We start from the raw sequence: 15,040 nt of genomic DNA, 5'->3' as shown, positions 1-15,040 counted from the left end.
AATACGCTATGGAGAGGTTTGGGAATTCATATTATGGATCGTTAGTCAAAACTTGCCATCATAACTACAGTTTTACATGTGTGAGGTTGTCACTCGATACTTGAAATGAGCATAAATTGAGGAAATTCCACTTACGGATGATATCTGAAGTTGAGTTCCAAGAAGTGATTCCGTTTGAAAATTTAGAGAATGAAATCCCACCAAAAGCAAAGGTGCCCAGTGAAGTCAAGAGAGCAGAGAGAAATAATGATGTAAAGCAAACCCCAATAAGAAAACCACCCACACAAATTTGGCACGGAAACGAGTTTCCCATTTGCAGTGCTCTTTGTGAGATAATTCTCTCAATGGAATTGTCTTTCGAAGTATCCATCCGTTTTCTCCCCATTCTCATAATCAAAGGTAAGAGAGCACCCCAAACAGCCCTTTTCAACAGTTTTAGTATTGAAAGTTGATACCCTTGTAACCAACTTTCAACAACAATCACATGAAAATTAAGTTGAAATTTCCGTTTCTCTGATCAGCAAAATGACGCCCAATTCAGATATATATGCCGGAATAGAATAAAACCCAGAAGTGGAATTCTACTGATTATCAGAAATCAGAAAGATTAAGGGTTGCTCTAAAGAAGATTCAGGAGGTAGCTTCAATCTCCACCATCCTTTTCATCTCTTGAGACCTCCCAAGCGTTTAGAGGTCTGCTTCTACCTTATTCCAACTGCAAAAGCATGAGAACTAAATAAGTAAAAAGAGCAAGAACCAAAACAGAGTACTAAATTGATCGAAAATCATTGTGAATACACACACGCACAGAGAGAGAGAGAGAGAGAGAGAGAGAGAGAGAGTAATGCATACAGAATATGGACTTTGTTGGCATTGGAAGAGTGTCTTCTGTATTTCGTTTTGGTTATCTCCCTCTGCCTCTGGAAGTTACGTCTGGTTAGTGAAACGTTGGCAGAGGATGTCTATTTATAGGGCCAACCCAACCCATATGGGTACTTAATTACGGGTAGTGTACCGATTCCTCGTGTGAGGCTTATTTTGAGTCTTGTAGTGTTATTCCCACCATTCTGTTTTACTACTTCCCCAACTGCAGCGCTCAATCCCACCGTCTATTTCGGCAATCAATGGTTCAGATTTTAAAATAACTATTCACTAGAAGTTCTTTTAAAATCCGGACTATCCGAAACACTTTTAAATGGTGAGATTGTGAGCGGTAGAGGAGCGGTGAAACAGAGTGGTGGGGTAGACTTTTTGTTTTGCATCCCATACAAAAGTTTATTTTGTTCGGAATAATATTAAAACGTGCCCTAAGAACATTTTGAGTCCCATACAAAAGTTCATTTTGGTTGGAATAATTTTATGATTTGCCCTATGAAAAATCAGTTTATTCAGATATTAAAAATGCTTGATAAATTTAGTCAGTTGGGTTGGAGTCATAAAAGCCATCAATCTTGACAATGAGTGATTGAGATATGATTTTTAATTATGACCGATAAACCGATCATAATTGATTTTTGATCTGAATCGTTGATTGATGAGATCGACGGTTATGTGCCACCCTACACACGCATTACACGACACGGGGGTGCACTACAGCACCCCCGGATCCCGTATAATTGAGGACTTAGACCTTCCCAAACCTATTGAAATGTTGAATTGATATGCACCTCATTATCAAACCTTAATTCCCAAACCTATAAAAATGTTGAATTGACAATTCAACTCATTATCATTATCAAACCTTAATTCCCAAACCTATGAAAATGTCTAATTGATGTGCACCTCATTATCAAACTACAGCTCATTATCATTATCAAACCTTAATTCCATGAAAATGTCGAATTGATGTGCACCTCATTATCAACTACATGACGTTCTGACGTTGTGAGGCATTTTCAGAAAATGGGAAAAAACTTGGACATTTAATTGTTCTAGACAATGACATGCATGATATGTTACCATTCGTTGATCATTTTGACACACACACAACTAAAACTCATGTTTTCTCTCTCTGTACTTTTCTCTCCTAGTCTTCCTCCAATTTGTGTGGCACCGGCGGCTGGAGGGGAATCCGGGCCCTTCCGGCCGAATCTCCCCTCCCTCCTGTTCTATCCTACCCCTGTGTAGGTTTTCTTAATCTCCCTAGCGCCTTTCACTATTAAGATATAATGTCCCATATTGCTTGGGAGTGGAATGAGTTATCACTTAATAACATTTGAGATCTCTCCACTCATTGCCTATTGATTTTGAGATGGATGTAAAATTTTCGCATGGTATCAGAGCGGGGCCCGTTCCACCCCACATGATAGGACCCAAAAGTAGTCACACATGACAAACCTCAAAAGTGGCTACACGTGAGGGGGATGTTATTAAGATATAAAAGTCTCACATTGCTTGAGAGTGGAATGGGTGATCACTTAATAACATTTGAGACCTTTCTACTCATTGCCAATTGATTTTGAGATGGATGTAAAGTTTCCACATTCACCGCAGTCTACCACTTCGCCTTCCACTGCCTCTAGCCGCCTTCCTCTGCCGTTCTTGCACCGAACCTTCTTTGCCTTCCACCGCCTGAATAAGAGTTTCAGTGACCAGGAGGATCGATTTGCAAAGCCCGAAGTTAGAAGGTTTGAGAACAGGCTTGGATCTTGCCGTTGAGGATCTCCGTCCATGGATGAGTTACCCGAAGTCGTAGATCTGATTTGGGACAGCGAGGTTTCCGGTCCGGCTAGTTAATTAGGTGTTGTTTTTTCGTTTTTTGTTTGGTTTTTCTAAATAGATGTGGTTCCCTTACATGGGTCTTTCTCTCCTTCATGGGTCTTTCTCACGTGTGGGTGTTGTTTCTTTTCTTTGTATGATATTCTTGGTGTGAGATGTGTTGGTAATTCTGTGGCTCATTGTGTGTGCCAAAAGTGCTATGTGAGGGAGTGGAATTTGTAAGTGGGAATTCTCTTCTCCCGGCTTCTAAATCTCTTCTTGAAGATAGTGGCCCTTGATGTATTGGTTTTTTCTTGCAATGGAAACTCTTCTAAATTTTGGCAAATAAAACAACTAAAACGTGAATTTTTAAGCTGATGCTAAAATAAGCTAAAATGGGTTTCGAAATCGGAAGCGGCGGTTGCTGTGAGCAAAACACAACAGCGTGTAGTAGCATGCAATTTCACCGTCCAAACGTGTTTTAGACGGTCCAAATTTTAAAAGAACTCTTTCAGGAAAGAGTTAAACTCTTCCCCGGGTTTAACATTTCCCTAGAAGAGTTTTTCTAAAATCTTGACCATTGATTGCCGAGACGGCCAGTGAAATGGGACAGAACGGCACGCTACTATGTTTGCTCACAGCCGCCCGCCCCCCCCCTCTCTCGAAAATTCCCCTTTCATCAATTGTTGCAGCAACTTTAGACGACGACGCAGCCACCACGACCTTCCCTCCTCACTTGGCAGCCCTTGCTGCTTTCTTCTTCGCTTTCGACACCATCTGTTCCACACACAAAAACACCGAAATCAATACAAATCCATGGTGCGATTTTCTGGTCGGGACGGGGAGTTGGGTAGGGGTAGTTTGGCGGTGAGTCGGAGATTGGTGTTGGAGTGGGAGAGTACAGTTGATGGGCTTTGGACGAAGTAGAGTGCGTATGGGTAGGAGCAGAAGATTTGATTACTTCTCATCTGGTTGTTTACATTGGAGAGAGAGAGAGAGAGAGAGAGAGAGAGAGAGAGAGAGAGAGAGAGAGAGAGAGAGAGAGAGAGAGAGAGAGAGAGAGAGAGAGAGAGAGAGAGTGTCAAAGTGGAAATATTGTTCCCGTCAATCACTTACATCAAATTCAACTAAATCCCACATATTTAGCAACATCCTAATCTTATAATTAAGGATAGGTAAAATACAATATATATGAATTAATAACCAAGGACATAATAGGGCAACATAACAATTTGAGGATGAGAACATAAATATTCAAACACACTAAGATGGACACTTAAATAAGTCTGCTAGTTAGGATGCCTATTTAATTTCTTTCCGCTCCAGCGAATTATCAAATTCTCAATTTTCCGCTCCAGCGAGTCATCTATAGCAAGCCCAAAAGAGAAAGTTGACGAAGACCTCAAAACAGATTTTAGACAACCAACATACATATAAGGAGTCATGCTAGGACAACTCAAAGATTTTCTAAACACACTGCTCGTTTAAGACAAATCGGAGCTTCATGGCCCTAAAATTTTTAAATTATGACTTTTACCTAATTTTTAAGGAAATATCCAGCAAAAAGCCCGAAAAGTCACAAAAATATTTGTATAAAAGTATTAACTTTTTATTTTTTTGATTGCTCTCGTGGAGACGAACCAATACATAAAAGTTTGGCATAAAACTAACAAAAACGATTTTTTTTTTTAAATAAGGACAGCAAAAAAATTGTAGTCCATAATTTTTAAGTTATTGGAAACACCCCCTAATTTGTGGTATTGATGGAATCAACAAGCATGAGGTTATTCTGGTAAGACTTGGCTTTTTTACTACATTATGCAAAATGTATTTTGACCTATATAAAAGAGTGCATCCAACTATCTTCCAAAATAAGAAAGACATTTCTAAACATTTATCAGAATTCAAACTTTCAACAACATCAATTTGCAAACCCACAAGCACAATATTGCCTTTTAAGCTCATATATCAATTTATGACTGCTTTTATGGCTCTAATCCAACTGAATAAATCGATCAAACACTTTTCAATATCTGAATAAATTGGTTTTTAATAGGACACTTACAAAATTATTCCAAACAAAATGAACGTATTAGAGTTTTTTTTTGGTAAGTAAAATTTATTAAACCACCAAAAAGCGCAAAAGCTACAAGAGATCACATGGGCATTCCTCCGAAACAACACCAGCAACAAAGCCTACAACCAGATAAGCAAAACTAAGCAACATTTATAGAACTGTTAAGAGCATAAATACTAGAGTCCAACAACCAAGTGTCACAAATCTGATGATTCTGTGCAAAGAACTTGATTGAAGACCAATAGCTTGCTTTAGCTTTAACAGAGTTGAAATTTTTTGCAGTCATCCCCTTCACATCTCTTGATTTGCCTTGAAAGATTCTAAGATTACGCTCCCTCCAGACTCCATAGAACATAAATGGAAGGCCAACGACAACTTATAGATTGTATCCCGAAGGGTTTTACCCTTTCTATTTTGGGCAGCCCATTCCAACTTTTGGGACGAAGACAGAAGAGGCCTATCCAAACCATTCCATACTATAATTTGCCACCAAATCACAGAAGGAGTTACATTTTTATGGGATGCAAAATGAACCTCACACAAGGAGTCAATTCACAATCGGTACGTAACCTGTTTGTACCCATAATCTAGAGTAAGGGTTATCATCGGGCCGGGCCGGCCCAGCCCGTCAAGTCGCTGCCCAAGCCCGTCCACGGGCCGGGCCAACCGGGCTTTTTCTTTTTGGCGGGCCGGGCTACCTACCATAAATTGAAGCCCAAGCCCGGCCCACGGGCTAGCCCAATTGGCGGGCCGGCGGGCCAAAAGCCGGGCGGGCTTAAATTTCCTTGGGTAAAATTAAATCAAGGAAAAAAAAAAGGATTTTGTGAGATTTTGGGCTAATAGGCGGGCCCGTTGGCGGGCTTTTGGGCGGGTACCACGGGCGGGCTCACGGGCCTGGCCTACGGGCGGGCCGAGTAAAAATTCATAGGCATGAGCCCGCCCATTACAAACTACGGGCCGGGCTAGCCCGCCCGTTTTACGGTCTCGGGCCGGGCAGGCTTCGGACGGGTCACGGGCCTTCGGGCTAAATGATGACCCTTAATCTAGAGCAACCCTTAATCTTTCTGATTTCTGATAATCCGAATTGTTGCGTCATTTTGATGATTCGAGAATGGGAAATTTCATCTTAATTTCATGTGATTGTTGTTGAAAGTTGGTTACGAGGGTATTAATTAACTTTCCATAAATAAATAAAAACAATTGAGAGAGTTGTTTCGCAAAGAGCACTGCAAATAGGAAACTCATTTCCCGCCCGAATTTGTGTGGTTGGTTTTCTTATTGGGGTTTGCCTTCCAACATTATTTCTGGCCACTCTCATGACTTAATTCCCTGGGCACCTTTGCTTTTGGTGGGAATTCATTCTCTACATTTTCAAATGGAATCGCTTCTTGGGACTCAAGTTCAGATATCATCAGTAAGTGGAATTTCCTCAATCTATGCTCATTTTGTTTTTTTATTATAGAATTTCTGGTATTTTCAATGTTTTTCGCAAGGCTTTTGGTATGCAGTTGTTGAGTTAATGATAAAATTTCAACTAAAACGAGAATTTTGTCCTCTGTTAACATGGTTTGGCCGGAATGCCCGCTCCACTGAAGAAACACAGTTTCATTCGCGATCGGAAACTATGGAGTTACAAACCTAACTCTCTCTCCCTCACTCACAGACACTCCGGATCTGGTCCTAACCGTTGGAATTCACGCATGTGGTTGGTGACTGGGCAAAGAAGTCAAAAAGGCATTGGCTTGAGCAGCCATTGATGACTCTTGAACCTTACGTGTGAAGAACATTAGTTGCTGAGAATAGTATTACGTTAACGCTGAATGGGTCATTGACTGGATACTGACTTGGCACGCCTTGCTGACCAGCATAAAACGTGGCGTTGATCGGATGATGTGGAACTAGCGTGGACCTGACGTGGCTTTGAGCTGGCACCACGTGTTCCTCATCAACCCCTGGCGGGCATGCTTGTAAATCTAACTTGCGCCCAGGTGCGTGCAAGCTCCTCTGACCTCCGTTTGGGATCGGGCTTCCACATCTGTGATCGTCTCGATGACCTGAACAAAACTAGGTACTCGAAACTCGTTTACGACAACTCTGATTTTCAGGACAACACGATTAGAAAGTTCAAACCGTTTTTCAAGTGACCACATTCACACCTGACGCTAGCGCTGTAAGTGAGCCGAGCCGAGCTTTGTCGAGCTTAAACTCGGCTCGTTTAGTAAACGAGCCAAAAACTTGAGCTCAAGCTTTAATGGGCCGAGCCGAGCTTAATCATCTACTAAACGAGCCTTTTTAATTGAGCCGAGCTTTTATCGAACAAGCCGAAAACTCGAGCTAAACGAGCTGAGCTGAGCTGAGCGTTAATGAGTTGAGCCGAGCCGAACTCGTGAGCTGCTCGGTTCTTTTACAGCCATACCTGATGCTAGATACCATTTGTTGGGGATCGCGAGATCAATCATTTCAACTCAAACTTTTAAAAAACTTCACAACCTCACATTTGTAAAACTGAAGTTATGATGGCAAGTATTGACTAATGATAATATTGTTAAAGCATCCAACTCCAAATCAATTGGCTAAGAGTGGAGAGGCCGCCCAGGCTCATATACTAGTATTGGAGGAGATAATTAACCAATGTGGGACAAATCCCAACACTCTCCCGCACGTGCGACCCCTGACTCGCACGTGGAGAGGTAAACAAAGGATCCGGAACACACGGATCACAATGAAAGAAAGTGCAACTATGGCACAGACAAAGGGGAAAAGCCTCCGAAACTCTAGCTTTGATACCATGTAGAAACTTTATATCCATCTCAAAACCAATTGGCTATGAGTGGAGAGGTCCCAGATGTTATTAAGTGATCACCCATTCCACTCCCAAGCAATGTGGGATTCTATTTCCTTAACAAATATGAATTCCCAAACCTCGCCATGGGTTATTGACTGAGCATAATTTTGCGTATGGCTAAAAGCACTGCAATTTTCCGGTAATGCAGATATGGTTACAAAGTGCGACTGCAATCTTAAACCAAGAGAAACCGAGAAGGTGATGTGTTCTGAGCAAACTTCTGACGATAATATTGACGAGAGAGTGTCTTTCTTGTACTCGGCTTGGAGTGCTTTGCTCGATGAATCAACGAAAGGTGAAGGTGAGTTGCCACAAGGTGCAGATCAAGTGACGAGATTTAATAATGTGCCAAAAGCCCCTCACTTGGAGAATTGCAAGCTGAGTGAACAACTCAATAAAAAACTTGATAAGCGTGTTGCAAATGGAAGCTTTCCTCCTTGGACGCTACGGAAGGGACTCTTAAGTACTTACCCTTCGTCGACAGCTAGTGAGCAGCTCAAGTCTAATGGCGCTTATCCTCCGTGGGTATGTGTGTTCCCCTGATATTCACCCACAGTTATCAGTCCAAACTCCGAGATACTAGCTAGATCACCCTCTTATCATGACCAGAGATTAAACTTTAGCTGCATGGGTAATTTATATGCAAGTGAATATGGTTGAGATCATTTACATGTCGTCATATTGAAATATATGCATAAGATGCGCGGTCAATCATTTCTCATATGGTGAGATTTGTTGCAATTTTTTTTAACAGCGAAAAAAGCAAAGATTTTATTAATAATTAAAAGAAACAGTATAAGAGATTTCATAATTTCTTTGCAGATAACGGGATCAGATGAAGAAAATTATCCCTTTACTAGGAAAGTACAGCGAGACATATGGATTCATCAGTACCCTCCGAACTGCAATGATCATAATGTGAAGTTTCTTGTTGCTGACTGGGATAGGGCGCAAAGATTTGGCATGGGAGCCCAGATTGCCGGAATGTGTGGACTTCTTGCTATTGCCATCAATGAAAAAAGGGTCCTTGTTACGAACTACTATAATCGGGCAGACCATGATGGGTGTAGAGGTATGAGTTGGTAGTAATTCAGTCATACTTCTTTTCCTTCCCTGACACCTGATTCCAGTGATATTACTAGACACATGCAAAGATTGCTCATCATTACTGATAGCTATGTGTCTGTGGTGTTTCAGGGCCATCACGTTCTAGTTGGTCTTGTTAATTCTTTCCAGAAACATCCCAAGAATGTTGAGACCGTGCATTGCAGTTAATGAATGAAAAAAAAAGCATGGGAAAAGAGGAATCATAACAGGAAGGTACAACTATACAACAGAGCAAATATGGTTTGACAAGGCTCCTAAGCAAGCTGATGCAACCAAAGATACCCATAGATAATGTAGAGAGAGAAACTCTCAAATGGGATACAAAAGAGACTAGCTCTTGATAATATTTGTTCAAAATGATAAAAAAGTTTCAAAAGAAAGGACTCCAACACCTATACATATAGACTCAATAAAAAAGACATAAATATCCTTCCTACATACTACATCATACTCCCCTACTAGAAGAAACTTGTCCTCAAGTTACGGTAGTGTCCTCCGGCAAATAGGGCACCAAGTGTTGCACATTGAATGTGTTGGAGATGCTCAAGTGAGAGGGTAAGCGGACTTGATAAGCGTTGTCATTGATCTTCCGCAAGACTTCACAAGGACCCACTTTCCGATCGTTCAACTTCATGTAAGCACCGTGAGGATGCCTATCCTTGCTCAAGATAACCCAAACAAGATCCCCTTCTTTGAACAAAACCTCCCTTTTGTGTGCATCAACGGTCGCCTTATACTTCGCATTAGACTTCTCAATGTTGAGCTTAACTTGAGAGTGGATATTCTTTATAAACGTAGCCATATCTTCCGTCTTGGAGTGTCCCCTCTTAGGAATTGGCAAAGGAACGAGGTCAACCACACTAGAAGGTTTTAACCCGTAAATCGCTTCAAATGGGGAAGTGTGGATGGTGCGGTTTAGAGAAGAATTGTAAGCAAACTCCGCCAAAGGAAGAATTCCATCCCAACTTTTTGGATGTTCACAACTAAGCATCGCAACAAATTTCCAAGACTCCGGTTTACCACTTCTGTTTGACCATCGGTTTGAGGGTGAAAAAAAGTACTAAAGCATAAGTTGGTGCCAATCTTCCTCCACAAGGTCCTCCAAAAGTGGGCAAGAAACTTAGCATCTCTATCGGAGACAATAGAAATAGGGACACCATGCAACTTGTAGACCTCCTTGAAATAGAGATTGGCAATGTTAGTCGCATCCATAGTCTTCTTACAAGGAATAAAATGAGCCATTTTTGAAAACCGATCCACTACCACCATGATAGAATCACTCCGCCTTTGCGTAGGAGGAAGCCCCAAGACAAAATCCATACTCACGCATTTCCAAGGACTTTCCGGCACCGGTAAAGGCAAATACAATCCCACATTAGTGGCTGTTCCCTTACTCCGTTGGCAAGTTTGGCACCTTTTCACATAGGCCTCCACATCTTTACTCATTTCCGGCCAATAGTATGCATCTTGAAGCAATGCTAGAGTCTTATCCTTGCCAAAATGACCTAACTTGTGACTTTCAGCCAACAATTGCTCCCTTAAAGAGCATGTAGGGACACACAATTTAAGTTCTTTGAAGAGAAATCCATCCTTCAACATGAAACATGGATCGACAACCTTATTACCCCTTTGCAAAGCATCGAATATCTTACTAAAATAAGAATCTTCGGCATAGAAAGTGCGAAATTCTTCAAACCCAACAACCTTGTTCTTCATTTCCACCAAGAGAGCCACTCTTCTACTCAAACCATCGGCCACTTTGTTGAGAATCCCCGGTTTGTGCCTCAAAGAGAACATGAATTGTTGTAGATAAGCCACCCACTTGGCATGCCGTTTATTGAGGTGTTGTTGGCTATTGATGTACTTAAGAGCTTCATGATCGGTGTTGAGGACAAATTCCTTGTAGGCAAGGTTGTAACTCCAATGCTTGTGGCTTGGACAATGGCATAGAATTCCAAGTCATAAGTAGAGTACTTGAGTTTAGCATCGTTCAGCTTCTCGCTAAAGAAAGCAATAGGTTGACCACCTTGGCTTAAGACTCTACTAATTCCCACTCCCGAAGCATCACAATCAAGTTCAAAAGTTTTGTCAAAGTCGGGTAAAGCCAAGATAGGAGCTTCCGTAAGCTTGGACTTCAACAATTTAAAACTCTCGGCAGCTTCTTGGGACCATATAAACATCATTTGCTTGAGGCAATCGGTAAATGAGCCGCGATACTACTAAAATTGGCAATGAACCTCCGGTAGAAGGTAGCTAACCCATGAAAACTTCTCACTTCATGAACACTTGTAGGCGTTGGCCATTCCACAATGGCCTTAATCTTGTCTTCATCCATGTGAACCCCCTTTGAAGACACAACATACCTCAAAAATACCACCTTATCAACAGCAAAATTACACTTCTTCAAGTTCCCATAAAACTTTTCTTTTCTCAAGATTTCAAAGACTTGTTGGAGGTGGAATGAGTGATCTTCAAAACACCGACTATACACCAATATATCATCAAAGTACACAACTACACATATACCCAAGAGAGGTTGAAGCATTTGAGTCATTACCCGCATAAAAGTGCTTGGAGCATTGGTAGGACCAAAAGGCATCATAAGCCATTCAAAGAGGCCATGAGGGGTCTTGAAAGCCGTTTTCCATTCATCTCTCGGGCGAACTCGAATTGATGATAACCACTTCTTAGATCAATCTTTGAGAAGACCTTTGAACAAGCAAGGCAATCCAACATATCATCTAGCCTTGGAATGGAAAAGCGGTACTTGATAGTGATCTTGTTGATAGCTCTACTATCCACACACATCCTCCATGAACCATCCTTCTTCGGAGTCAAAAGAGCCGGCACCGCACAAGGGCTAAGGCTTGCCCTTATGTAGTCTTTCTCTAGAAGATCCTTAACTTGCTTTTGAATCTTTTCCCTCTCCCTTGGAGACATTCTATATGCAGGCCTGTTCGGAAGGGGCGCTGCGGGTACCAAGTCGATACAATGTTGAATATCTCGCAAAGGAGGCAAGTCGGAAGGCAACTCTTGAGGAAACACATCAACATACTCCTTCAAAAGTTTAGAAATCGCCTCGGGAACATCCGACACACCCATATCCGTCATAGGAACCAACACTAGAACATACCCAGTTTCATGACTTTCCTTGAGAAATCCTTTAGAAGCAAGCAACGTAGTGGGAGGAGGCTTCGTAGTCACCTTCTCCTTCATAGGTAACAAAGTGAATTGTCGCTTCTCCTTAAGGACGGTGTAGGTATTCTTCTTTCCATCATGGATGGAATGCCTATCATATTGCCACGAGCGACCAAGTAGTATATGACAAGCATCCATAGGTACCACATCGCATCAAACTTCATCAAAGTACTTTTGTCGAATGGAGAAAGATACCAAGCACCTTTTAGTCACCTTGATTTCATTACCCTTCTTGAACCAAGAAAGGGTATAAGGATGGGGATGCTCCTCCACTTTGAGTTGTAACTTGTCCACCACCTCTTGAGAGACTACATTCTCACAACTTCCGCTATCAATAATTATGTTGCAAACTCTACCACCAACATTGCAAGTGGTGTAAAAGATATTGGTACGCAACCAATCTTTATTACCAACATCCTTAGGAGTAAGGAGAGTCTTTTTTATCATCAACGCATAGCCTTCTTCTTCCTCATTATCACCTCCAATTTCTTCACATATTTCTTCGTCATAAACGGGAATATCATCCTCACAACCTTGTTCCGTAACTTCCTCAATGAAAAGTGCCTTGTTACGACCTCCGGAAGTCTTACGACAATCCGAAGACTTGTGACCCGGTTCTCCACACTTGAAGCACTTGAAACCCCCACTTTGGAATTGATTTCGAGCCCCCGAAGCACCGGATTGAGACTGATTTTGAGCTGGTGTTGAAGTTTTATCCGCTCGGTTTTGAGTACCAACTCCGAAAGAAGTACATTGGCCACCACTAGAGGAAGAACTACCTCTAGCATAAGAGTAAAAGGGCTGCCCGGACTTGGAACCGCCTTGATATTGTTGCCCGGATCTCAAAAACTTCCTCTTTTTTTGCTTTTCGGCCACCAAGGCCCGATTGTAAGCTTTCGAAACCGTCCACAAAGTTTGCATAGCGAGGGCATCTTGGATTGTGATCATCAACCCACTTATGTACCTTGCAACCATTTGATCTTCACTTTCATTCAAATCAACTCTAGCAACAAGTTGATGGAAAGCCTCCGTGTACTCATCAACACTTCCAACTTGTTTGAGATTATGCAAATTCTTGTAGAGATTTTGCATATAGTTGAAAGGCAAGAATTGTTCATTGAGTTTCTTCTTCATTTTCTTCCATTCTCTAATCTTTCCCTTTCCTGTTCGTAGCCTAGTTCCTTGCAATTGCTCCCACCAAGCAGAAGCTCTTCCTTTGAGGCGGATAGCCACTAACTTCACCTTCTTCTCCTCGGAGACGTCTCCATAATCAAACACTCTTTCAACCGTATTAATCCAATCAACAAACTTATCCGGGTTAAGACTTCCATTGAACTCGGAAAGTTCAATCTTGATGTTCTTCTCCCATCTATAAGGAGAGTGAGTGGAAGGTGGCCTACGCCAATTCGGATCATCAAAAGGATTGTCAAAGTGACTTTGAGAGTCCTCGGACCCTCCACTACCCGCATGCGACACTTGCAAGCCTTGCACCATCGCTGTTAGGGTAGCAACTTGTTGTCTCAACTCTTGAATCTCATGGTTTTGGTTGCCAAACTCATTCTCCTCACCATTGTTCACCACAAAGCCTCTACCTCTACCTCCTCTTTTACCTCTAGCTCGATAAGCCATTACAATACCCAAATTCAACTCTAAACAAGTAAATCCACCCCAAATAATGAAAACCCAGTCAACTCAGCCACCAATTTCAACAGAACAACTCCAAAAACACATAATCACCAATAATCATACTCGAATCGACAACTACGGAGCAATCTAGCAACAACACAGCAAAGAAAATAAGGAATTGATACTTACCCACCTTAGATCTTGTCCGAAATCAGCAAAAATCAGTCCGAAAACTCTCAAAACCCACGGATCTGACTTGAAGTCACTGTAGCAAGCTCCGAAATCACTGTAGCAGTCTTGAAATCACTGTAGCAGACTCGGAATCACTGTAGTAGCTCCGAAACAGCTCCGAAATGGTCCGAAACAAGCAGATTTGGGTTTGAAACTTCGATTTGAATTCCGAAATTGCAGATTTGAGCTCGAACAAGGCTGGGTCTTGTTCAAACAGGTCCAAACAGTGCCGAAATGGGTAGATCGAGCTTGACCAGTGCCGAAATGGCTGATTCAAGTTTGAACACGTCAGATCCGAAGGATTTTGGGTTCGATTTAGGGCTAAATAGGGTTGAAATCGAAGTATAGGGTGTTGGGTTGGATAGATCTGAGGATTTGGAGTGATTTGAGAGCTCCGGCGAGATTTTTCGGCTCCGTTTTAGGTTTCCGGCGAAATTTCCGGCGAGATTTAGATTTCCGGTGAAGTCTCCGGCGAGATGAACGGTGGGGATCGAGCCTAGAAGCTCTGATACCACATGATGCAATCAAAAATACCCATAGATAATGTAGAGAGAGAAACTCCCAAATGTGATACAAAAGAGACTAGCTCTTGATAATATTTGTTCAAAATGATAAAAAAATTCCAAAAGAAAAGACTCCAACACCTATATATATATAGACTCAATATAAAAGACATAAATACCCTTCCTACATACTACATCACAAGCTCCTGAACATATTCACTATTTCCTTCATAACTTTCAAAGCAGAGTATGCGTTGTTGTGCAACGAACCAAACACAAGCGCATGAGCGCTCACAACAGCACAAAGACTATAATCAATCAAGAGAAGGAACCATGACTCCCCATTTAAGAAGAAACCAGTAGCGGCTTAGGTTTGCCAAATTAGATATGCTAGGTTGAAATACATGGGTGAGGTGTTCATTTTATTCAAGCTTCAAAAGCCAACACGTGAGCATTGTCAGTGCTTTATCTCATTCTGTCTAATGTCTTGGAACAGGGCATGGGGCGAGCCTTGGATTTATTTGCAGCCTACAACTGCTGTAAACGGAACACTGATTGCTTCTCATGGCAGAATGGATACGAGGTGGTGGCGAGCCCAGGTACAGAAATAATGCTATTTGAGTTTCAATCACAATTACGAAGACATTATGGCAATTTGTATATACAAGGATGAAGGATGTGCTATTAAGATTAAAGTATGTTTTCATGCTTATATGTGTTATTTGATCATGGCTGACATAATTATGTTAATTGTTG

The 15,040-nt window shown here is 41.7% G+C and overlaps 2 protein-coding genes across 4 annotated transcripts in view; one reads left to right on the top strand and one right to left on the bottom strand.

The window, feature by feature from the left end:
- Positions 1-15,040, bottom strand: part of LOC131301127 (uncharacterized) — a 30,518-nt gene that overhangs the window by 4,987 nt on the left and 10,491 nt on the right. Inside the window, exons 1-2 of one of the 3 annotated variants that reach the window (XM_058327293.1) lie at positions 853-939; positions 136-715 (exon numbers count right to left, since the gene is read on the bottom strand). The exons of 1 other annotated variant lie outside the window; for it this stretch is intronic. In XM_058327293.1, coding sequence (XP_058183276.1) covers positions 136-391 — 256 coding nt within the window. In that variant the 5' untranslated portion in view covers positions 392-715; positions 853-939. Of the gene's footprint in view, positions 1-135; positions 716-852; positions 940-15,040 lie in introns of those variants that run through there. One more of the 3 variants, XM_058327292.1, reaches the window with a different exon arrangement.
- LOC131301144 (uncharacterized) lies at positions 5,823-8,977 on the top strand. Its single transcript, XM_058327321.1, has 4 exons — positions 5,823-6,188; positions 7,768-8,144; positions 8,442-8,691; positions 8,817-8,977. The coding sequence occupies exons 2-4, from the start codon at positions 7,770-7,772 to the stop codon at positions 8,843-8,845; spliced, it is 654 nt and encodes a 217-aa protein (XP_058183304.1). The 5' UTR covers positions 5,823-6,188; positions 7,768-7,769; the 3' UTR covers positions 8,846-8,977.

Source organism: Rhododendron vialii, chromosome 9a, assembly GCF_030253575.1.
Source record: "Rhododendron vialii isolate Sample 1 chromosome 9a, ASM3025357v1".
Lineage (NCBI taxonomy): Eukaryota > Viridiplantae > Streptophyta > Magnoliopsida > Ericales > Ericaceae > Rhododendron > Rhododendron vialii.
The sequence above is the reverse complement of the archived record's forward strand: the minus strand, read 5'-3'. Positions and strand labels throughout refer to the sequence as shown.